The sequence below is a fragment of the Agelaius tricolor genome, unplaced genomic scaffold, assembly GCF_023055355.1.
Source record: "Agelaius tricolor isolate 1412-34295 unplaced genomic scaffold, bAgeTri1.0.p SCAF_28, whole genome shotgun sequence".
Classification (NCBI taxonomy): domain Eukaryota; kingdom Metazoa; phylum Chordata; class Aves; order Passeriformes; family Icteridae; genus Agelaius; species Agelaius tricolor.
In genome coordinates this window covers 2,109,424-2,135,036 of record NW_027269288.1, presented here as the reverse complement: position 1 = coordinate 2,135,036, position 25,613 = coordinate 2,109,424, and the positions used below count along the sequence as shown (strand labels likewise).

Here is a 25,613-nt window from a genome sequence, read left to right as displayed (position 1 = left end):
TTGTAAAAATCCAAAACTATGTCTCTGAACACCCATGCCTGAGAGCAGCTGTCTATTCAGATTACAACAAATTGCCGGACACAAGCTAAGATTACGATTGACACTTTAACGTAAGAATAGAAGCTTTCAGGACGATGATCACTGGTATCTCAAGACTTGGGAACCAGCTAAGAGCGATTATCGCCTTGCTGATTGCATCAATCAAGAGAGTCAGCAGCGCCAAACTGATACATCTGAATACACGGCTTCCCCAGAGCCCATCAACACTGACTACACACCTGGAACCAGTCTTTGTCCAGCTCTGCACATTGAAAAGAACAGGGATGAATGAGAAGAGTTACGAAAGAAATTTGGATATCTTTGCCCTGGGCACAATAAACTGTATAAAACCTCACCGCAAGAAGCGGCATTCGTGAATGGGGGAGACTCTGACACTCTAGGGGTCAGGCCCAGGTTCACCCAGAGACGGCTCGACGCTGTCTCTTTGGCTGCGGTGGTTTTGGAGACCGAAATTCGGTTGCGCAGATAGATTAATAATTTTTTTCCAAAATTTTTGATAATTTGGCTAACGACTGATCATTTATTACAATCTGGTGACCCCGACGTGATTTGAATTTGGGGTTTGGGACCCCTTCCTGGCCAGAAGGCGCCCCGCTGATTTCAGTGGTCTGAATGGGATTGGGAGTTCGCAAGACCAATAAAAAATCACCGAACCGAAACCAGAGCCACAGCCAAAGAGGGATAAAAATGGGCCCAGTTCTCGGAATCTCGGCAAGATCCAGGGTATCTCCAAGCCCGAGATGCTTTTTCCACTTGGAAATCGATGTGCACGAAGAATCCACGCAGGAAAGGAACCGTAAGTATCGCATGGTTGATTGGGGTGTGACCAAGTGTGTGTGTGAGACGTGACTCTGTCACAAAGTGAGTGTGGACCCCACGATCGCATTTTCACCATCCTGTGAGGGATGTGGTTGGTCAAGGGGGAAGTGGACGCTTGTTTTTCTTAACACACATGGGACCCAGGACTTGTAGGGAGTTCAGGGGGGAACCAGTCACAGTTGGGTCAGAAAGGGGAAAAAGACGGTCCTGGAAAATTCTAGGAGCCCGTCTGCCTTCTGATCTGGAGAAAACAAGTAAGAAAACCACAGATCAGTTGAAAAGTCCATGGAACGGTTCTCCATGTGACTGAGTAAGACTGGAGGCGTTTCGCAAGCTCAGGAAATCGACATCAGACAAGAATTCGGGACTTGCGACGAGTGTCCCAGCCGGAGGAGACAAGGTGAGGAAATTCGCAGGTGGGATTTTTTGAGAAATGGAGTTGGGAAAAAGCAGGTTCCAAAAAAAGCCTCAGGAAAAATCTCCCCAGGGTCCCAAGAAAGTTCTGCCAGAAATCCCAAGGGAGAGTCTGTTGGGGTGAATGCTAGAACATTGGAATGACAGCCCCAGGAGACTGGACAGGTCCAAAGAGAAAATTATACATTTTTGCATGGAAAAATGGGAAGGGAAGGATACCAGAAAATACGTGGTCTAGCTGGTGTCCAGCACATTTGATGCATGGACTTGCGAGTCCCTGTAAGATCACGTATTTGATTGCCGCCCGTAGGATATTGAGGAAATTGAGTATGCTGAAATGTGGAGGTACACTTGTACGAGTTTATATGCGGTATGAACCCTCTGACGCCCAGCAAACGGGGGAAAGGAATGGGAACCCTTGGACAATCTTCCACCTCCTTACCTTGTTCCTCCGCCCCAGCCTGGACCAGCTCAGGCACCGCTGGTGCTCGCGTTGCCTCTCGAGGCGACGATCCCATTGGGTCAGGTCTTGGCACTGCCGCTCCCACCGGAGCAGGCTGCGGCGCCTTCCCCTCCACGTGAACAAGCGGCGGCACCTCCACTCCCATGTGAGCAGCCGCTGCCGCCGACCCTTCCCAAAACTGAAGAAAACCAGGTAACCTTCCCCAAAGTCAGCTCTCCCCTGGCCCATTGAATGAGGCAGCGAATGAGGAGGGCAACCATGGGAGACAGTGAGGACGAGGAAGAGAAGCCCAGCATCTTCCCTTTACCGGAGATGCCGACAGCTCCGGGAGTTATCAGCTTCGTACACGTTCTGATCGATACCGGAGATGGGAGAATGTTCAAGAAAGAGATGGGAAAATTGATAGATTATCCTTTGGGGGTGGCAGAAAGGCTAGATGAATTTCTAGGGACCAGCACCTACACCTACGAGGATCTCAACGCGATCCTAAGATCACTGTTCAACAATGAGGAGAGGGAGATGATCAGACAAGCCGCGATCAAAGACTGGGAACGGAGAAACCCCAATGGGGAAAGTGGGGACCAGAGGTGGCCAAACCAGAAGCCGTCCTGGAGTGCCCAGATGGAGGAGGGGAGGCAGAAAATGATAAATCTAAGGAACATGATAATTCAGGGTATCAGGGAAGCGGTACCCAAGGGGCAGAACATGAGTAAGGTACTCAGAGAATGCCAGGGAAAGGATGAGACACCCACAGAGTGGTTGGAGAGGCTCCAAAAGAGCCTGAGAATGTATTCGGGGATGGATCCCCATTCTCTGATTGGGGTGGTTTTGCTAAAAACTCAGTTTGTAGCAAAATCTTGGGAGGACATTTGGAAAAAGCTAGAAAAGATAGATGGTTGGCAGGACAAGGGGTTGCAAGAGCTGCTCTGGGAAGCCCAGGAAGTCTGCATGAGATGAGACAAAGAGAAACAGATGATCCAAGCTAAGGTATTGGTAGCTGTGGTAAGGGAAGCACAAAAACAGGAACAGGTCAGAGACATGGCAAAAGCGGCACCTGCAAAGAAGCAGAACACTTCCCAATGAAAAGGATCAAACAATCAAAAGAAAGATTTCGAGTGCTATTACTGCAAGCAAAAGGGACACATCCGAAGAAATTGTCCCAACAAAGCCAAGGACCAGGCAATGTTTCAAGAAGATTGGGGTGTCAGTGGCTTTTCAGTTTGGGGTCCAGAACACCGAGGGAGCCCTTGCTAAAATTAAAAATAGGATCCCACAGGCAGGAGACGTGTTTTTTTGTAGACGCAGGGGTGGAATGGACAGCGGTGCAGCAGCTACCGCAAGGGTGCTCTCTGAACGATGATTCGATGACGGTCATTGGGACAAAAGGGGAACCCTTTGAGGTTCCGATCATAAAAGATGTAGAAATAGAGACAGAAAACAAAAGATGTACAGGAAATATATTATTGATAAGGGACGTGGATTTTAATTTACTAGGGCGGGACTTGATGGTAGCCCTAGAAAACGGCTTGGCAGTGGAAAATTCCCGGCCCAGGGTGAGAATGTATAAACTCACTGTCCAGGACGAGGAGAAAATAGATCCTAAGGTTTGGTATGTCCAAGGGGAAGCTGGGAGGTTGGACATAGAGCCAATTTGTGTCGAAATTGAGAGACCAGAGGACCCTATTCAGGTCAAGCAATATCCCATCTCTATGGAGGGGAGGAGGGGATTGAAACCAGTGATTGATGAATTAATAAAGGAACGTTGGAGCCGTGCACCTCCTGGCACAACACCACAATTCTGGCTGTGAAAAAGACACACGGTAGCTTTAGGCTAGTGCAAGATTTAAGGGCTGTGAATCAAAGAACTAAGACTTTGTTCCCCACGGTCTCAAATCCTTACAACTTGTTGAATAACATTTCTCCTGAGGACACGTGGTACAGTGTGATTGACTTGAAGGATGCTTTCTGGACCTGTTCTTTAGCGGAGGGCAGCAGAGATTATTTTGTATTTTTGTGGGAAGGCCCAGAGACGAAAAGAAAGCAGCAGCTCAGATGGATGTTGCTGCCTCAGGGCTTCGTGGATTCCCGGAATTTATTCGGGCAAGCACTTGAGCAGGTGCTGAGACACTTTGTACCAATGGAGGGAACAAAATTGCTACAATATGTAGGTGATTTGTTGATTGCAGGTCCAAGGGAGGAGGTTGTGAAGGTGAGCACCATTGAACTTTTGAACTTTTTAGGGGAAAAGGGGTTGAAGGTGTCAAAGTCAAAGTTGGAGTTCACAGAGCCCGAGGTCAGGTACTTGGGACATTGGTTAACCAAGGGAAAGAAGAAATTAGATCCAGAGAGGGTGGCAGGGATTATTGCCTTACCATCCCCACAAATGAAAAGGGAAGTCAGACAACTTTTGGGGCTGTTGGGATATTGCTGGCAGTGGATTGAAGGGTACTTTGAAAAGGTGAAGTTTCTGTACGAGAAACTCACCACGGACCGAGTCAAATGGAAGGAAAAGGATGAAGAAGAATTCAGGGGAGTCAAGGAAGCACTCACAGCGGCACCAGTGCTGAGCCTCCCTGATGTGAAGTGACCCTTTCAGTTGTTCGTGGATGTGAGCAGTCACACAGCACACGGTGTGCTGACACAGGACTGGGCAGGGGTCAGGAAACCTATGGGTTACTTGTCGAGGCTTTTGGACCCGGTCAGCAGGGGTTGGCCCACCTGTTTGCAAGTGGTTGTCGCTGTAGCATTGCTGGTGGAGGAAGCTAAGAAGGTAACCTTCAGGGCGCCTTTGGTAGTATTTGCACCACAAAATATGTGGGGCATACTACAACAGACAGCAGATAAATGGCTCAGTGATGCTAGGTTGCTAAAGTACGAGGCCATTTTGATTCACTCACAGGATTTGGAATTGCGGACAACGACCGCACAGAACCCTGCGCAGTTCTTGTTTGGGGAGGCTTCAGAGGAGCTTGTTCACAATTGCATGGAGGTGGCTGAGTTACAAATAAAGATCAGAGAGGATTTGGAGGAGGAAGAATTAGATGAAGGAGAGAAATGGTCTGTAGATGGGTCAAGTATGGAATATTAATCCCAATATTATCAGGTGGGATGTGCCTGGGCTCATCTGACCATTGCTGCTGGGCCAAAGGCGGCAGCTGTGGTGTTTCACCTCAGAGATACATTTGGCCGGCTGAATGCTGCAGCTAGGCACCCGGAACAAATCAGGCATAGTAGAAACTCAGTTTACTTCTGGTGGAAAAGGTTCAGGGGACGGTGAAGAGAAAAAGGAGAGGATTCTGCCATAGAGTTTTAATCCAGAGTTTATTCCAGGATGACAGACCTCTGAATCTTGTAACAGCTCCCAACAGAATGCAGACCGCATGGTCCCATCTCCTTTTAAGCCCGGGGACAAGGGGAGGGGAAAGGAGAGGTTGGCACACCTGGGGGATTGGGATAGGTGAAAAAGGAAATGGAATCACACTGCAACAGTCAGGCAGGGTGATTGATGGGAAAAGAAAATCGGGATATGCAGTCATGGACGGACAGATGGGAAAAGTGATTGAAGCAGGTCCCCTGAGCACGGGTTGGTCGGCACAAGCATGTGAACTGTACACAGTTCTGAGAGCCTTGCAAGGACTGAAAGGGAAAAAGGGAACAATTTTTACAGATTCTAGGTATGCCTTTGGAGTGGTTCACACCTTTGGGAAAATCTGGGAAGAAAGGGGGCTGATCAACACCAGGGGGAAGGGACTGATGAACAGGGAATTGAACCGGCAAATCTTAGAAGCTCTAAGGTGGCCGTAGGAAATTGCAGTGGTCCACGTGTAGGGATGCCAGGCAGGGATTCAGTTCTGAACCCAGGGAAACAATTTGGCAGACCAGGAAGCCAAGACCGTGGCATTGATGACGGTAAGTACCCCGGAGATTGAAGGGATCGAGGTCCCAGATGACCCTCATCTCTCCCAAAAGGCGATCGAAAGCCATGAGAAAACTGGGGGGAAATTGGAAGAAGGTAAGTGGAACTAGTCTCTAAGGGTTTTACCAGGAGGATTTTGAGGAAGCTGGACCAGTGAACACATTGGGGAGCACAGGCCCTGGCAGAACAATTTTTGAAATTTTTTGGGTGCAGGGGGTTTACAAATTGGCCAAACAGGAGGTACAAGGATGCCTGATTTGTCAGAAAGTTAACAAAACTAAGGCAAGGCAGGCCATCCTGGGGAGTCGCCCCCTTGTGTACCGACCATTTGAAAGGATTCAAGTCGATTTCACAGAGTTGCCAAAAGTGGGGAGATTCAAATTTGTGCTTGTGATTGTGGACAAATTGACCCATTGGGTGGCGGCTTTCCCCAGTCCACGGGCAATGGCTCAGATGGTGTCCAGAAAATTACTGGAGGAAATTGTGCCCCGATATGGGGTGGTGAATTACATTGATTCGGACCAAGGAACAAATTTCATGTCAAAGATTATTAAGCAGATGGCTGAGGCACTAGGCATTTGGTGGGAATATCACACTCCGTGTCATCCCCAGAGGTCAGGACAGGTGGAAAGGATGAATTAGACCTTGAAAGCACAGTTATCTATATTGATTTTAGAAACTCGGTTGTTTTGGCTGAAATGCCTGCCTCTAGCATTGCTTAATAACAGGACGATGCCTCATTCAAAGACGGGGCTCTACCGTTTGAGATGCTATATGGGATGCCATCTCGGCATGGGATGCCATATAGGCATGGGATGCCGGTGGGACACCCCAGGCTTGAGGACAGCCAGATTCAACCATATTTGAGTTGCGATCAACAAAAATTTGCAGGAACTTAGGAAACAAGGGATAGTATCTCAGAGTGCTCCTCTGGGATTCGCTATCCACAAAATTCAACTGGGTGACAGAGTGCTTGTGAAAGTGTGGAAAGATGTACCCCTCTCCCCTCACTGGGAAGGTCCCTTTTGTGTGCTTCTGACAACAGACACGACCATTCAGACAGTGGAGAAAGGCTGGACACATGCGTCTAGGGTGAAGAAAGTTGAACACCAGGAGGAAGCACCCGAGTGGAGGGTCACTTCTTCCCCAGGCGACTTGAAAATCAAACTCCAACATCCTTGTAAATGACTGATTGCAAGCAGATAAGTTGTATACTGTCTGACTGTGTATGCTATCCGTTTGTACATTTCAAATGTGAATACTGTCAGGGTGTGTTTGTTGTACACTGCAGAAGGGGACAGAGGCCAAAGGGGTTGTGCACTCAGTGTCTGGAGGAGGAGCTTGAGCTGACTGACTGAATCCTAACCCTAGCCACAAGCCTAGGAATCATTGAATTAGATTCACAGGAGTGGTTTCACATTTTTCAGAATGGGGTGCGTGGAAAGCTCAGATCTAAGGCAGAGGTTCTGGATGTGGAGTGCCGGAAATCAGTCAAGGTACCGTGCAGCTCAGATGCCGTCAAGGTTTCACGGTGAGGCGCCTTTAAAAGGAGGTATGCGGCTAGGTCAGAAAATGTGTTCCCTGAAGAATACTCCTGCTGCCGTGAAGATGGTCTTCCCCACCGCTGGTGGCACCCCAGGGGGAGGAGGCAAAGGCAGAGGAGTACGCCTGGTGGGAATCCTGATTGACCTGAGCCTAGCCATGTGCAGGATGCAGAGTCTGCACATCGAGGTCCTGATGAGAGGCGGAAACGAGAGCTCTGCAGATGAGTGTGGAAATTGCACTCAGGTGGTCCCAGCTGAGCAAGGGGACGGGAGATCCTCAGCATACCAAGCCCCAGAGGAATGCATCAGGGAGCCTGGCAGGTACTGTTGGAGAAACGGCACGAGGGTCAATTTATGTAAATTGGACAAAGGGATTTGGTGTATCAATCCCGAGGCAACGTCAAGGAATGGGCAGTCAGGCAAGCACCAGCATCAGATACAGAGAAGGAATGTGGAAATAATGTCAATCCCTCTTTGCAACCAATGTAATTGGACAATGTGGGTTGGGGGAAAATGGAATTGATTTTTGTCGCTTATCACCAGGTGAATCCATTGTGTTATGACAATGTGAGGCTGGGGATATGCATGATGAATAGGAAAATGTATTGGATGGGAAGAATTGTTACATTTGATAGCAAATATACCCTAAGCAGGGAACCAATCATATTGGATTTTGCACAGGCAAATGATGATAGGGTGTGCCTGCAATATGACAGGGTTGTCTGCTTCGCAAAAAATAAAGATGGTGAGGATCCTGAGGGAAATCACTCAGGAATTGAAGAGAAAGGAGTCAGAATTGAGGAAGAAATGAATTGAACAAGAGAGATTAAAAACTCTGGGAGAACAGTATGAATTACTTGAGAAACAATATGCTGATGGGGAATTACCTTCCCCGGACAGAAACCTATTTATTTTTTAGTCTGAAAAAGATGATACCTGTCATAAGTGGCAAGCAAACTTGGGGGGAGGAAGAGTGGCCGGCTGCAAGAATAATTGATTATTATGGACCGGCCACATGGGCTCAAGATGGAAGATATAGGACTCTGATTTATCTACTGAACCGGCTGATTAGGCTGCAGGCAGTGGTGGAAATTGTATCAAATCACACCTCAGAGGCCCTGGATTTACTTAGTCGGCAGCACACACAGGTAGGGGCATTTGTGTACCAAAATCAAATAGCTTTAGATATTTGCTGTCCGAAGAAGGGGGAGTGTGTGGGAAGTTCAATGAATCAGAAAGCTGTATTGAGACTGATAATTATGGGGAGACCATAAGAGGATTGGCAGCCGAGATCAAGAAGGTGGTCCATGTCCCAGTCCAAAAATGGAATTCAATTTTGCAATCATCATGGTGGGACAGACTCTTTGATGGGGCCTGGTGGAACAAAATAATATTCTTTGTGTTGTGTTCAGTAGCCGGAATCCTATTTCTGCCATGTCTAATTCCTTGTTTTATTAGACTGATTCATTCCGTGGTGCAGGGAATGCAGATAGCAATAGTGCCCATGGACCTGGAATTGGCTTCCGGAAGCAACACACCTAAAATCATGAGCCTGGGAGAAAAGAAGTATGCAAGTAATGCTGCTGAAGTATTGACGAAATTTGAGAAACGAGTGAAAACGAGTATGAACAATACAGAGTATCAGGGAATTCCACAAAGACAGCATAGGATAATTTAATAAAGTTTTGCTTTCTTTATGAAAGACCCTTAAAGGTGGTGGGTAGAAGTAGAAATATATAGAGTTTAGCAATTTGGGTTATAAAGGGAGCATGAATTAAATTGGTGATATAAAAGGGGAGGGATTGTAATATACGATAGGGATAATTCATGCTATTATTGTATGGTATAAAAGATTGTAAAAATCCAAAACTATGTCTCTGAACACCCATGCCTGAGAGCAGCTGTCTATTCAGATTACAACGAATTCCCGGACACAAGCTAAGATTACGATCGATCGACGCTTTAACGTAAGAATAGAAGCTTTCAGGACGATGATCACTGGTATCTCGAGACTTGAGAACCAGCTAAGAGCGATTATCGCCTTGCTGATTGCATCAATCAAGAGAGTCAGCAGCGCCAAACTGATACATCTGAATACACGGCTTCCCTGGAGCCCATCAACACTGACTACACACCTGGAACCAGTCTTTGTCCAGCTCTGCACATTGAAAAGAACAGGGATGAATGAGAAGAGTTACGAAAGAAATTTGGATATCTTTGCCCTGGGCACAATAAACTGTATAAAACCTCACCGCAAGAAGCGGCATTCGTGAATGGGGGAGACTCTGACACTCTAGGGGTCGGGTCCAGGTTCACCCAGCGCCGATCCCAGGCTCGACACTGTCTCTTTGGCTGCGGTGGTTTCGGAGACCGAAATTCGGTTGCGTGGATAGATTAGTAAATCTTTCCAAAATTTTTGATAATTTGGCTCATGATTGATCATTTATAGCATCTGCAAAGAGCCAATCATGTAATATGTACTTTTCACAAGGCCAGATCCAAAACTCCCAGTATTTGCACTCGGTGCCGCGATCAACTTCGGTCTAAGTATGATTTTGAAGGGCATCCAATACCGGGAAACTGGAGCTGTAGTGTGGCATCACGTGAGGAAGGAGATGCCCCAGCCCATGCCTCAGAGCGGACCAAGCCTCAGCCCAGCCGCTGCCCCAGGCAGCCATCACCAGACCACAGGCAGCCCTGGCCGGACCATCACCGACCAGCCACCCCAGGCAGTCCAAGAATGGACCTGCCAACCTCCAACACAGTAATGTTGCTTGATTCATCTGTTCATTTGCTTCCCACAGGAGTTTTTGGACCACCTGGACAGCGTATGCACACTTTGTTTGTTCTCCCTGGAGCTATTGACTCTGCTCCTGGTATGGACTCCCCAGCTGCCCTGTGTAGTCCCGGCCAGGAGCAATATAGGCAAATGTGGCATTCACATTCTCTGAACATTATTCCTTTGCCCAGGGTTTTTCTCCTGGGAAGATGAAAGGCAGTGAGAGGCCTCAGAGAAAAGAAAAACAATGCTTATCTCATTTGCTTCTCCTGTGTTGTTCTGTGTTGTTTGGAGATTGTTTACCCAAGGTGATTGCTGGATTGGATTCCGGTGTGAGTTGTTTTGACTCAGTGGTCAATTAGGGCCAAGCTGTGTCAGGACTCTAGAAAGAGTCATGAGTTTTCATTATTATCTTTTTAGCATTCAGTAAATATCTTCTCTGTATTCTTTAGTATAGTATAGTATAGTATAGTATAGTATAGTATAGTATAGTATAGTATTCTTTAATATAATATAGTATAATAAAGTAATAAATTAGCCTTCTGACAACATGGAGTCCTCCTGGATGTTGGGAAAAAATATTTACAATAGCCCAACTCATCTTTTCCCTGGCAGCACCACTCTCTGCATCCCTGATAACTGAGAAGAGGGAGAGGGGTTTCGGTTCTACAGGGGTCCCACAGATTTTTTGCTTCCACAGGTCTCAGCATCCCACATGCCAGTGCAAAGAGACTCTGAAAGGCAGAGACACTCCTAACAGGACTCATTGATACAAGAGCCAATATGACTGTTATCTCAAAAAGCCAATGGCCCAGTGAGTGGCCATTAACTCTCCTGTGTGGGTGGGAATAGCAAAAGCCTACAAAGCCAACACGGTGCAAATAACAGGGCCTGATGGGCGGACAGCCACAGTTAAACATTATGTGCTGCCTGTTCCCCTGGTTTTATGGGGAAGGGATGTGTTAACACAGTGGGGAATCTTCATGCATTCAGATTTTGTATAGGAGTCACTGGGGACACTCACACCCCCACAATGGTCCCTGGCTGAAGAACCCCAGGCACTTTGAAGCATTGAAAGGAGCAACCCAGCTATCAAAAGCCACAGTTCATGCAGATCTAAAGCCCTGAGGGACACCTAGCCCTGGTCAAACTGGTATATTACCAGTCGCTTGTGGTTTTTTAACAATGTATTTTGTTGTGAATTTTTTGGTACAGCCATTTAGTACTATATAACTAAATATTTTTTTATTTTAGCCTTCAATGTTTATATCCCATTACTCTTACTAAGCCAAACAAATCTATCCTACAAGCAATATTTAAAGCTGCTGCAGGGGGAGCAGCCACCCCTTCCTGGCACCAGCCAGTGTTGAGATTTATCTTCTAATTTTAGTAACTTGTGATTTGTGATTTTTAACAGGATTGTTACTAGAAAAATTCAAAGGTATTTTTATAGAGGTGGTGTCTTCTTACATATTAGTAACATAGCAAACCTGCATAGTTCACTGAGAGTAATTAGATAAATTGTAAATTCAAGATTCTTTAGCTCACATTCAAGACAAACCTTGAACTTAATCTGCAGTAATTATTTGAGACTTAACTCCACTGTCAGCTTTATTAAGTGCTTGCTTTTTACTCCATAGTTCTAACAACATAATTTTATTGTAAATATTTCAGTACAGTTGTTTACTTGCATGTTGTTTACTTTGATGTTGTGAAAAATGCCATTCACTTGTGTTAAAATTTTAGAAGTTTAATAGTAATAAAATAGTAATGAAAATAGTAATAAAAATTAGGACAATAAGAGACAATAAAAAGCAAAGAATTACAGACGTCTGGGTGCCTGACATTCTGCCAAAAGGCACACCTTGCTAACAAAGAATTACCCCTTAAAAGCAATAGCCTATTGCATATTCATGATCTCATACATGATTCAAACATTCCTCTCAAACTAGAGTGTTTCTGCTTAATTTCAGCTTCCCCACCCTCATCTTGTAAATCAATCTTTGGTTCCTCAAAGTCTGGGCCTTCCTGATAAGGAGGCAGTAATTCTTTTATTGGGATCTTGTTGTCTGTTTGCTGCAATCTCTATCTTTTCCATTCTTTGAGCTAGTTACAAAAAGTATCTTACATCACAGAGTTTTTATCTAATACTATGCTATAGCCTAAAAACTATATTTACCACACTACTTAAAAGAGATCAATACAGCATAACTTTCCAACATAACGCATATAGTATTCATTTTAATATTTGCAAAGAGCCAATCATATAATATGCATTTTTCACAATGTTTAACTGTTTGACAAATTTTCAATAACCTTTTTGTAATAATAGAGTTTAAATAAGTTAATTCTTGTTAAGATTAATTTTTGTTTAGTCTCAGGGGTTCTAACTTTAAGTTCTTTTCAATATATTTATTAAGGTTAAGTTTTAGTGAAGTTGATTTTAAGTTTTGTTGAAGCATACCTGTTTGAATTACAAGATATGATTCCTTTGCTATACAAGTGAATGACATAAAGCCTGAACGAATTTTTGTCAAAATTTGCTTATTTAAATTACAAAATACAACTTTTTTATTATCGCAATAAGAACAATTTTTGCTATTTTATTTTTTTTATAAGTAGTACTGGAAAATGAGTCTCCATATTATGACTGCTATTACTTATGGGTTATTTAATGCTTTATTTTTTACTTTTTTGCTTTAATGTCATATATGTCTAGGAAAATATAACCTCCATTTCTGAAGGACCTCAATTATAACCTCAATTTCTTCTATCAGTTCCTACTGATGTATTAGTAACCCTGATTATGCTGTTAATCTTATGATGTGAATTCACTGACTTTTACTACTTTATTCATTTGCTATGTGTCTATGTTTAACTGTTTAACTAACACTAAATGACAAAACCAGCTACTTTACAAACCTTCATATATCTTTGTATAGCTATATATAAGACATATATTATTTTTCTAACTACTATTACTAAGAGGTTTCTAAAATATATTAAAGAGATTCTTCCACTTATAAGCCTGGACACTTGGCCAAGTCCTGGTCTTAACTAGTAGAGAAATTTTTCTACACCAAAACTATACTCAAGTATAATTTTGACTTGCTGAATTTGGACCTATAACAGCTAAACCTCCTTTTAAAGTGAACTTGAAATCATACCCAGGAATGATTTTCAAAGCTCTCACTTTAAAAAATAAAGCTTGCCAAATACTACAGACTCTAAGTAATAGTACAATATTTAAGAAATTGATAACGCATTGTTTTAAATCGCCCTTCTATTTTTCACATGCTACTAATTGTATCTATTAAAATCAGATTCTGATCACCGAATCAGTCTTCCCCATCTCTCTTCATCGCCGACACTTGCCCTTGTTTATTTCCCCAGTTCTTTCACCAAGGGAGTCTTGGGACTGGGCTGTCCCATGGGCTGGGGGTGCAGGGAGCTGGTGCTTGACTTTGGGCACAGATGGCTCTGTAGCAAGCTGAATTGCTGCTAGCATAGTCCAGGGTAAGGAAACAAAAAGGACCTTTGCATTATAGCCACAGATGTTTTATTCAGCCACGCAGTGAGATGATCAGGTCCCAGACACACACACATGGAGGGTCCAGCTTTCTTTCTGCAAGAGCCTGGGGGCTGACCCTGGTCTCGGGGTAGTACAAAGGTGAGGGCCACTCAGGGAATAGGGAAGGAGTGGCTCAGGAACATAGGGACAGACATAAGAACAGGGGAAAGAGCCAATGGGGTCTAACAGCTTTTTGAGGGAAGCTTTTTGTGTCTCCCTAGACCAGGGAATGCCCCCCCACGGTCTCCACAATTCCCCGTTTTTTATATTATTAAGAAAGCTTCTCTGAAGGATCAATTGAATCAACACAAAATGACGAAAACAATTAAAAGTGCTCATAAGACAATTTTCAAAATGCAAACAATTCTGAGTCCCCAGTGTCCAAACAGATTTTCTTAGAGCTGGCAGGAGGGATGTGGGGTTTTCTTAGTATGGTTTATCAGGAAACTGAGTCAGGAGAAGGTTCCTTCAGCAGGGACTGGTTCTCTGCCACCTGTGGCAGTGTCGTTGGCTGTAATTTGCTCTGTACATGGTAGTGTAGGTGGTGGTGTGTCTGCTGGAAACTCCAAATAGAAATCATTAACTTTAAGAAAAAGATGGTTACTTTAGGGAAACTTTCATTTTTTTCCCTCCCAGTCACCCTCCCTCTGGTATTATGAAGGAACTCTGGGGAAAGGGATTAGTGGAGGGAGACCATGGAAGGGGGAAAAGGTGGTAGGAATTTGTGGGAACATAAAAATGGGGTAATAGGACAACGGAAAGGCAAAGGGGAAAGTGGGAGGGGGGCAGGGAGGCCACAGGAATTGGGGAAGGGTATTAGAAAAAGTGGTACTTACTGAACTGGAGGGTTCTTTCATTATGGAGGTGGACTCTTGGATGGAGGACGGCTCATCGGTGTTCTGTGCTCTTTCAGCTTTTAGACTGTTGCTGGGGCTTGGTTGTCGGTTTTGGGTTTTATTTCCTTGGTAAGAGTGTGGAGGACTTCCATGATGTGGGTAATATTTCGCAGGTTTGCAGTTTGGTGCATATTTACTACCTTGCACTGGAACTCCACCAGGTCCTGTCACATTGGCTGCTTGGGGGGCTTTTCTTCCTTGTATTATATGAAATTCCACAATTTCTCCATCTCCTAGACTGTGGAGGTATTTCTTGTGGTTGTTTTTTTTTTTTTTTTTTTTTGTAGCAGTCTGATGAACAAACACATCTCCTTTGTTATCTGTCCGGTTCGGCTGACTGTCTCTGCCCGGACACGGGTAGGGTGGCTCTTGGGTGCCCCGCGTTTCAAAGGACGAGTCTGGACTCTTCAGCTTTTCGATCTTCAGATTGTTTATTGTTTCTTATCTACAAAATTTTCTGTCTGCCCAACAGAGGTCTGATCTGCAAGGCAGCCACGGGCACTCCTGACCACCCACAGGGTGGTCATGTCTTTTTATACTAAAATCTACGTACATGATATTTACCTTTATTTTCCAATACTTTTCACCCACGTTAGCAAGTGCACCTTTACCATAAACCAATCCCCAAGTGCCAACATCACCACAGAAGATGGAAGACAAGAAGAAGAAAGAAGAAGGACAAGACACACCCTGATCCCTCCATCTTGTCTCCATAACCCCCCTGTACCAAAAACCTTAAAGTTTATATTTCACCCTATAAATGTGTCCCTTTTACACCCTTCACTCTAAAGTGATTCTCAAGTCCTCAAACTGCTGTCACTTCTGTGGATGGATCAAAATCAAGCCACCAAGCACTCTTCGCAACATTCCAGGATTTCCGAGACCCCCAAGGGTTCTCCTGGCAACTCTGGACATCGGGAGCGATGTGCTGAGTTCCCACAGTTATCATGCTGGGTGATGAAACCGTAACTGTTTTTTACATTGAACCATTTTGCTGTCCCCAAAACATTCATGGCAAGGACATTTTTACCTCTGCCAGTGGGTTTGTGTTTGTGTTGCTGGTGCTGGACATGTTGTTGGTGTTGAGGTTGGTGCGCTGCCGTGTGGGGTTCATCCTGCTCCCGGCACTGGCGGCCGCGCTGAGACGTGGCTTTGCCTTGGGGATCTCTCTCAGCTGATGCCCGCAGGCACTGCTGGCGCAGGGCTTTGGTGGTGCGGGCCCTGTAGGCGGGTGGGGGGCGGCGGTTTCGCTGCCAGGATTGCGGTTCTGAGCCATCCTCCAGCAGGGCTGCCCGCCCACTGTCTCACCCACCTGCCCTCAGCCCCTATGCTGCGGGCTGCTGCGACCCGGGCTCGGCTGCGGGTTTTCCGCGGAGGCAGCTGTTCAGTGTGAGCAGGGACAGCTCTCGCCACTCGGGCCACATCTTGTGGTGCTATAGCAACCAAGGTAAACACGTCTGTTCTTTTGTTTACTATCCCTTCCAACAGTGCAAGTGACCGTGGGGTTTCTTTCCCCTTCGTTGTAAGAAACTGGTGCCAATCAGAGGCCACTCCTCTGACCTTCCCTCCCTCCCTCCTGAGACCATGGAAGCTGTTGGAGGAGATGTGTGGACTAGAGGGTGGAAGGGGAGACTCCATGGCCATTGCCATGTGGTCTCCACCATCTTGAGCATGTGAATGCAACCACGCAGCTGTGGCCATGCAGTGACAGCAAACCTGGGCATCAGGAGTAAAGATGGAAGAGCTTGGAGAAGGGGTTTTCAGCTGGGGTTCGCTATTTTTTAACTGTGTCTCAAGATTCTGAATGCCTATCATCATCATATTAAAAAAAGGATAGAACTCTTTATGGAATTCTTCTTCAGTTCTTAATTTTTCCCAAACTACTTCTAGAAAGTCATTGGTTAGGACTATGTACCACGAAATATAAGGAAAATGCTTAAATAACCAGTGTACATAACACTTTAACTCCCCCTCTGAAAAACCCAAATCTTCTTGAAGAAAGGACTTTTTAAGGTGGAGGTGAACTTCTTGTTCTGCATGGGTGAGTGTTGTTTCCATCTTAACCCAGTATCTTCCCAACACCCAAGAGTAAAAGGAGGAAGGAACTAAAACTTCAAACTCAACACACTGGGGTAAGACAACAAAATTCTTGGGGTGGTGTAGTGCAGATGTTTTCTAGGAGAAGAGGTCCCTGTTTGGGCGCCATTTGTAGCAAGCTGAATTGCTGCGAGCATAGTCCAGGGTAAGGAAACAAAAAGGACCTTTGCATAATATCCACAGATGTTTCATTCAGCTGCGTGGTGAGATAGTCAGGTTCCAGACACGCACACATGGAGGCTCCAGCTTTCTTTCTGCAGGAGCCTGGGGCCTGACCCTGGTCTCGAGGCAATACTAAGATAAGGGCCAGTCAAAGAATAGGGAAGGAGTGGTGCTGGGACATAGGAACAGATGTAGGAATAGGGGAAGGAGCCAGTAGGGTCTAACAGCTTTTTGAGGGAAGCTTCTTGTGTCTCCCTAGACCAGGGAATGGCCCCCTCCCCGGGTCTCCACATGTCTCTGTCTTGTCCTTTTCCTCTTCCATGATGTGGACTGCAGTGGCTTGTCCCTTCTTGGGACATCCTGGGTGGATGTGAGAGTGGAGCAGGAGCTCTGCAGTGGCACAGCTGTGGTGTTGGGGTGTGTGGTGGAGCTGGAGGAGAGTGGGGGCTGAGGGAGAGATGGGGAAATGCTCTTTTGGGCTTACTCCATGGGCCCCACTGCTCTTCTCCCTCCTTCTTGTGTTTTAGTGCTGGATGCCCCTGAGGGGAGCCCAGGATGTGGTGGCACCATGTGTCAGGGCAGTGCTTCCCTATGCTCTGAGCCATCAGCATTGGGATGCTGCTCAGTGTCAGGGGAGTTTGTTCATGTGTCCCTGGGTGTCCCGAGCTCTCATTCCCAGGAGTGGGTAAAGATCACTTTTGACATGTAATTTTTATGGAAGGGATTGTATGAGTACTTATACTTCAATAGTGAAGTAAAAGTAATGAACTTCACAAAGTTTTGTTGTATTCTTTTAAATTTTCCCTTATTCTCCCATATTGTTAAATACTTGCTAATGGACACATCCTATAGGGTGTACATAAGATGTTAGACATTTAGTAAAAATAAAGCTTACACTTCTTTAGGTTAACCTGTAGATTTAATGTGTCAGTTATAAATTGTATGAACAGAATACAACAGTAATTGATAATTAACATGTAAGCGTATCAAAATATTCATTAAACTCTATGCAGCCATAGAGATTAAAAGTAGTTGAGGCTGAAGTCACATGGTTAGTTCAGCTGGAGGAGGCTGAGGTCAGACCTCTCTGGAGGCTGCAGCTCCTCCCAAGGGGCAGCTCTGATCTCTGCTCTCTGTGACCAGGGACATAGTAGAATGCAATATGGAGATTGCTTATCCAAAGTGAGGATATTTCCTTGGCCTATCAGGGCCAAGTGTGTATGGGTGTCGGGACTGTCGGCTGACAGTCACGAGATTTAGTGCAGTGTGAGCGTTGTGTGCAGGGTGAGTGCTTGGTAGATTCAGTTTAGATGAAATGTATATAATATAGTATAATAAAGTAATTAATTAGCCTTCTGATATCCATGGAGTTCTCCTCATCATTCTCTCCTCATTGTTGGAGCCGCCTTTGATTTACAATAAATGGTGACCTGACATATGGCTGTGGCCTGGACTGGAGAACCAAGACCCTGAATTTTGGCAGCGTTTGCAGCACATCTGAGCAAAAAATAATCTGCTGAATTCTTCCCAGAGATCTTCATGGGACGGGTGGGAAAAGCCTCTAGGACTCTGCGAGACCCGGATACTGGATGCTGCTGCCTGTTTCCCCTGAGAGGAAGGTATTACCCCTTTCCTGAGTCTCCTAGGCAGAGACCCGGTCCTTTCCGACTGTGTTTAGCCCCCGAGCCTTGGAGGCGGGGCCGGGGGAAGCTCTTCTGGCAGACACTGCCCGATTGGGTGGGCTTTGACTTTGGGAAGACATGTCTGTGGACATGAGCACTCAATTTTCATGGGAAGAGAGATTCACTTAGGAATTCTGGGAGGTCACACTTCATGACCATGGAGTTCTCGTGCCCCAGCAAGAACTTTATGAGTTTTTTGGCTGGGTCAAACACCATGGGCTCCCCATGGGCATGAATTCCTCCTGCAATCCCCCAGTGTGGAATGCCCTGGGTGCTTATTTTCTGAGGCATTTCTAATGGATTGGGTCGGTCCATTGGTAGCTGCCGACCTGGGAGCTGCTTTTCGCATTTGTGAGAGGGGACCACCTTCGTTTCAAGAGCGTTTCTGACTTTGTGAGGGCCTCCGGCAGAGATGTGGGGGGATGTCTCCCCCTGCGCGGGAGAAGAGGCTCTTCAAGGACAGTCGCCGCCGCTGGCTTGTCCCCCAGCGCAGAGCGGGGAGACGAGGCTCTGCCCAAGGCGTCGGTGGAGAGTTTTTCGTCTGACTCCCTGGAGCATGTGCAGGGGCCACCTCCTCTGCCCCTCCCGGGGCTGAGAGGGCCGGCCGCTGCTCCAGTGGCGGCATTCCGCCCCCTGCCAGCCCCGCCCGCCGCCTGCCTTCAGCACGGTCCATCATCGCTCCAACCACGGCGGGCCCGCCCTTGCCCGCCGCGCCAGCGGGAAATGTTGAAGTTGGGGACGATCCCCAACCACCCCCACCACCTCCCGCCGGCCCTGTTCAGGAAGAGGTTGAGGATGGCGACCAGCCCACAGAACTGCTCCACATGCCGCCCGCAGCCCCACCTCCGGCGGCGGCTGCCTCAACACCTGCACCCAGCCCGCCACCCCCTCCCTCAGCAGCAGAGCCCTCACCGGGACTGCACCGCCCGGAACCAAGAAAGACCGCGGCAGGGCTTCCTTGTGCTCTTCTGCCGCTCCGGCAGCCGATCCTGCCGCCCCCACCACCCCCAGCACCGGCTGCTGCGGCACCTGCAACCTGCCCGGCTTCCCCCCTGAGTTTTTCAGGCTGTCCTGAGGCTGCCCCTGTGGTGGGAGCTGGGACAGAGGAAGGGGACGCCGGCCTGTCCCGCAGGGGAGGCGCGGCTCGTTTGCTCCCAGCCGGCGCCTGTCAGCTGAACATTTTGAAACTCAGTGTTTTCCTGGGACAGGGTACTTCTCGCGGGCCGACTCTGGGTTGGTCTGGGCGTTGTTACTGGGATTTGGGGTGCCTGGTTCCCCCCGCGTGCGCCAGCGGCGTGGGGGGGGTGGTTTCCGGAGGTGCTGCCTCCGGTCCCAAGCTCCGAGGGGATGGGGATGGTGCCACTGATCAGAGGGCTGGGCAACACTCGTTTGTATTGTGGGGGAGAACGGCGCAGCAAGGGGTGGAGGGCACTTGTTTGCTCTGGGCAGACGGGACCCCGAGATCTGGGTGCCCCATCCCCGGGAAAGCTTCTCCTTCCCAGCCGCGGGCACCAGTGGTTCTGGGGGGAGAGGGAGAAGGCATTTGGCCACTCCTGTTGCCGAGACACTCGCAGCATGGTGGGGGCGGGCTGTGAGAACACAGACCCCGCCTCACAGGCCGGGTCTGGGCCGCTTGGCCCATCCCCCTGGCCCGGAGCCCCTGCCCTGCCCACCGCCAGGTTTGGGGGGCTTTGACCCCTGCACCCGGGCCCAGGCCGCCGTCCCGTGAACTGGGTCTGGGGTCCTTGGTCCGCCCACCTGGACTAGGGCCAGGGGCTCAGCCCCACCCTGCCACGCAGCGTCCAAAAACCCTTTGCTGCTGCTGGTGTTTCTGAGAAAAAAAAAAAAAAAAAAAAGGTGGAAAAGGCTGACCTCTCATTGTCAGTCCAGAGTGCTGGAGAGCCATGCATAGGCTGTGGCCATGGTTTTCCAGAGATTTTTAAATACTTTTGGATTTCTAATAGTTATTAGTAATTTTATTTAGCAATTCTCTGTTTCAGGATTCAGCAGGTCTATTTCAGAACCAGGAAGGACCTTCAGAGATGTCAAAGAGCAACATCTCCGGTGAATGAATGGGCCTTCTCCTGAAACTGAGATGTTTAGACTTGAAACAATGAAACTTGAACTTTAAACTTGAACTTTCTTTGCATGGTGGTTTGGGTTCCTGATATTGTAAACCTTGTGTTAGTGATATAATAGAAGTAGATATTCTACAGGTAAAGAATCTCCTTGATCATTCTATGTCAGCACTTGATTGAGGTTTCAATTGGCCATGGATAAACCTCTCAAGATGTGTCTGTTCTGTCTTCTGCAAGGTCCCAGCTGTAGTAGTAAGGGACAGGTGTTCGGAAGATTTCGGGCTGTGACGGAAAATTACAGGAATCCTTCTGCCCCCCTCCCCATAGATAAGGATCACCCTTGGAATGTAGCCAAACAGGTAGCCCCCCTAACCTATGGATGCCAGTAACTTTCCACTCCATACTAACCCTAGAATGTATAGCCAAACCCCTGTCTGACGTAGAGAAACCCCTTAGTCCATAAATACCCTCGAGACCCTTCAATAAAGGCCTTTAACCGCCCACCACATTGGTGTTAGCGTCTGTTATTGGTCACGAAGGATCCCAAGGAGGAGATCGCAGTGCCGGACTCCGAAACCAGGTCGCCGTGGCCTTCGCAAGAAGGCAACACCCAGCAGAAGAATTACAAATGCAGCTCCTTTTTCTTTTTATTATAATAAGAGGGGTGAGGTGTTGCCACATTTCTCTTCACAGAGAAAAGCAAGGCACAATTCTTCCCAAGGATTTCTGAGATTCATATTCTCTGAACCTCAGAGAAAGGGAAAACACAATTCTTATCTCTTGCTGTGCCTGTGTTGTGCCAAAGTAGAATGCAATATGGAGATTGCTTATCCAAAGTGAGGAAGTTTTATTTCCTTGGCCTATCAGGGCCAAGTGTGTGTGTGTGTCAGGACTGTCGGCTGACAGTCACGAGATTCAGTGCAGTGTGAGCGTTGTGTGCACAGTGAGTGCTTGGCAGATTCAGTTTAGATGAAATGTATATAGTATAGTATAGTATAGTATAATAAAGTAATTAATTAGCCTTCTGATATCCATGGAGTCCTCCTTATCATTCTCTCCCCATCATCAGAGTTGCCTTTCATTTACAATACTCCTTCGTCCACCAAAGCCCCTCTGAGGATGGGACACAATGCACAAGGACACACACAACAGGCTGTGACACCAAGGTCCTGCACTCCCAGCTCAGACAGCTGTCCCCATGGCACAGGTGGGTACACACAGAGGGGACAGGAGTGCCCCACATTGTTCAGCCTCCCATGGACAGCCTGGAGCTCTCCATCCAAGCCAGCAGATCATACTGCCAGTCCCATGCCAGTGTCCCAAGTACCTGGCCCCATCCTGCTGTGCAGAGTAGCCACCTCCACACATCATCTGACTGGCAGGCAGGCCCTTGATCGCCTTTGGAGTGATCCCTCCAGTTCCTTTGCCATAGCACAGTTCCTGCCCATCCAAACCATTTCCCACCCTGCATCCCCCTTCACTGCTAAAGCTTTGGTCAGGCTGACAAGTGCCAGGGAGTCCCTGGAGAGTCCCCAAGTGGCTCACAGGGTGCCAGGGCTCGTGCCAGTGCTCTTGGGCCGCAGTGCAAGTGCCAGTGCTGCTCTCTGGGCTGGTGACGGTGCCGCTCAATGGTCCAGTGGCACCATGGCTCCTAAACCAGGCACTGTCCACCACGTTCCCCACTGAGCCTGAGCTGCTGCCGTCCATCTCTGCTCGCTCTGCTCCTCCTCCTCACCCCGTGAGGATCCCGGCTGGGCTGCAGCAGCCACGATGGGATGATGGTGTGATGGATGGCTCTGCTCGGGGGCTGAGGGTGCGGCACCCAGCCCCACTTGCTGGACAGCTCCTTCACACCTGCTCCCTCCAACACACTGCCTTCTTCCTGGAACCCTGCCCTGCCTCCTCCAGGGCAGCTCGGGCTCCTCCTGGGAACCCCACAGCTGGGGGTTCTGTGTGCTGCCCACCACCCACCTTGTTCCTCCAGCCACCACAGAAGGAGATCCATGGTAAGATGCTCTGCTCCTGGGCCATGTCACAGGTTGTTGGAGCCGGCAGTGCCATGCAGCTGCCAAGGGTTCTGTCTCCAAGAGAGCTCCTGCAGACACCCCTGACCCCTCCCAAACCAGTCAGACTCTCTCAAGCTCCCCAAGGCCAACCCAGTTCCCTTCAACGGCCCCATTTGAAAGTCAGCCCTCATCTAGGCAGTGCCAGCGAGGTCCCCTAAAGCACCCTGGGAGCTACCAAGTGTTCCAGATTGTCCCCAAGGGCCAGCTGGGTTCCCTGGGCTCCCCTGAATAACCTGGAGAAACCCCAGCCCCTCTCCCATCCAAGTAATTGCCGACCCTCAAGGCCCGTGCCTCAGCCATGGCTTGAGGACTGGAAGCATCTTGCAGGCGGTGCCTGACAGCCTCTGCAGAATCCTGCCCAACCCCACCGCACAACAGGGACACCTCCCCCAGCACACAAGCAGGACCTTGGCATCAGCAGAGCCAGCCCTGGATGTGTGTCCCCAGCTCCACTACATCCCCTCGCCCAAAAAACCAGCGAGACCAGCTCAGCATTTTTTGCTTTTATCTTGTCAACAGTGGTATCTCCACAATGCCGTGTCCTCAGTTCGTGCTCATTTTCTGCCAAAAAGACACAGGGGGGTCACAGTAAGACCCTCAGTGGGGCAAGAACAGCCCCGCTGTGGGGTGGGGGCAAAGGAAGGGGCACCCACCTCGTTGATCCAGTCGATGTAGGCGGACACCCTGGTGAAGACTGTCGGCTTCTTGGCCACGTTGCAGCCCAGGCCAGAGCCGAAGCTGACGATGCCCTCAACCTCCCAGATCCCATCGTCGCGCTGGCAGTTCAGGGGGCCCCCAGAATCGCCCTGTGCAGACAGACAGTGAGGGCCATCTGTCCTGGGCACCTGCCAACACTCCCCTCATGCCTCCGGCCATCCACCACCATGGCTCCATCCCCTCTCCTCCCAGTGCCCACGGTTCCACACCATTTGGGGATCCACCACGCGCAGTGCCCACACTCACGTTGCATCCAGAGACGACGCCGTCGCCGCCGGCGCACACCATGGTCTCCTCCACAAGGCTGCCCCACCAGTCCCTCTTGGAGCAGGTCTCATAGTCCACCACGGGCAGCAGACCCTGCTGCAGGATCGTGGCCAGGGGCCCGTTGGCTGCAATGAGAGCAGAAGCTCGTACCTCTCACCCTCTGCCTGCATCCCCTTTCTGGAGACCCTCCCGGGGACCCTCTGCTTACTCCTGATGCGTCCCCAGCCGGTGACATAGCAGGGGTAGTCATTGGGCAGGACCTTGCCAGCAGCCGGCAGGCAGGAGGCACGGATGGTGTCAGTCTCCTGCACCTCCTCTGCCAGCTTGATCAGGGCAATGTCGTTGCTGCAAGGAGACATGAACCATGGTCCCTGGCCATGAGAACAGGGTCCCTGGCCAGGCCAGCCAGGCTCTGTGGCCACACCACCCACAACCCAGCCCTGATGACTCCCATCCCTTACATGATGAGGTAGGAGTCCCAGTCCTCATGGACGATCGTCTTCTCCACACCCACGGCCACAGAACCAGGCTCGTCATCCTCTGACAGGTCCTGCTTGCCCAGCACCACACGATAGGTCATGTAAGAGCTGCCAGGGGGAGAGAGAGTGTCAGTCCCCACAGATATCTCATGCTGCTTGTAGAGATGCCCCCCAGCACCCCAACACCCACCTGATGCAGTGGGCAGCTGTCAGCACCCACTGGGGGGCAATGAGGGTCCCGCCACAAGTGTGGTACCAGGATCCAGCGCTGCGGTACTGCAGCGAGATCTGCGAGGGCAGAGGCACAGGGTCAGAGCAGGAATGTCCCCATCCCTGTCACCATCCCTGTCCCTGTGCCCCCTCACCTGCCATGGCCAGCTGTGGGCTACAGCGTCTTCACCGCCCACCACGCGGGAGCTCAGCTGTGGTGGCACGGCCGGCTGACCGCATCCGTAGGCTGTGTGACACCCGGCAAAGGGACATCAGAGGCTGCCTGTGCCCGTGCCCAGGGCCAGGGCAGGCGCCACGGTCCCGTCCCCCCTGCCCTGACCCTTCCCCATCCCCTGTACCTACCGTAGCCCAGCAGCACGACGAGACAGACGGCCCCCAGCATGGTTGTGCGGAGCAAAGGTGCTGTGGTGGGGCTGCTCACCCCTCTTATAGTGTCTGGACTGCTGGGGACCTTGGAGTGTCCCTGCTGGCTGCTGACACATGGGGATTGTCCCACGCTGTGGGCACAGGGGCTCCTCAGCCCCATTGCCTGCTCTTATCGCACTCAGGGTCCTGCCTGGGAATGGCCACATCTGCCCCTCATGTGCTGGCACCATGCTGTGACATGGCGGGGACTCCTGGCCCTGCTCTGGGAAGGGGCAGGGTCCCTGTTGGGGCACAGGGTCACTCCCTCCTGGGACAGCCCCCCAGCCATGATGCTGTCAGTGAGGGGCTGGGCAGCCCTGCTGCCTCCCAGCCCTGAGCAGTGACTCCCCCAGGACACTCTCTGCCCCCAGCTGCAAGAGCCGAAATGAGGGATGCGTGACTCCAGGTGGCTCTCCAAAATGCAGTTTATGACATCCAAGAATTTACAGCAGTCCAGGATCATTGGTGACAGAGCCTGTGCCTACAGCTGTCAGTTCCAGCTGCAGGAAGGCCTGGAGACCCTTTAATTTTGGATACAATCAATTCTATACTTTTCTTTGATGTGTATTTTAGTGCACTAGAAACAATCTATACCTTTACTTTTACCTGTAGCCTATCATAACTGCTATAATTACCAGATTCATGTTACTATTCTCCAATCACTAAAAGTTAGTTCGTTACAGTTTAAGCTAGAATTTGTTTTTCAGTTTTCTTTCAGTGGAAAATTCTGAGACCTTTTTTCTACTTGCAAGATTGGCAGATTTGTTTGCCTGTGCTATCTTTCTGCTTGGTAAAATAATTTTCTTTTTTGAGGTGGGTTTATCCTTTTCTCTAAGTCATAAAACCTCTTACCATCTCGACATAACCTTTGCCTTTTTGTTGTCTAGCATAACTGGATCAGCAATTGTTAATTAACACATTATTCTTCTATATCCAAACTTCCTTTCATTTCTATTCCTTCTTTGGA

General features: G+C 48.7%; 1 protein-coding gene across 1 annotated transcript; it reads right to left on the bottom strand.

The window, feature by feature from the left end:
- Nucleotides 1–23,035: 23,035 nt before the first annotated feature.
- Nucleotides 23,036–24,988, bottom strand: LOC139600665 (chymotrypsin-C-like). The gene is made up of 8 exons (XM_071449021.1): nucleotides 24,584–24,988; nucleotides 24,376–24,467; nucleotides 24,201–24,298; nucleotides 23,993–24,118; nucleotides 23,740–23,876; nucleotides 23,511–23,656; nucleotides 23,201–23,353; nucleotides 23,036–23,108 (listed from the first exon to the last, which is right to left on the bottom strand). The coding sequence occupies exons 1-8, from the start codon at nucleotides 24,765–24,767 to the stop codon at nucleotides 23,091–23,093; spliced, it is 954 nt and encodes a 317-aa protein (XP_071305122.1). The 5' UTR covers nucleotides 24,768–24,988; the 3' UTR covers nucleotides 23,036–23,090.
- Nucleotides 24,989–25,613: the final 625 nt, after the last annotated feature.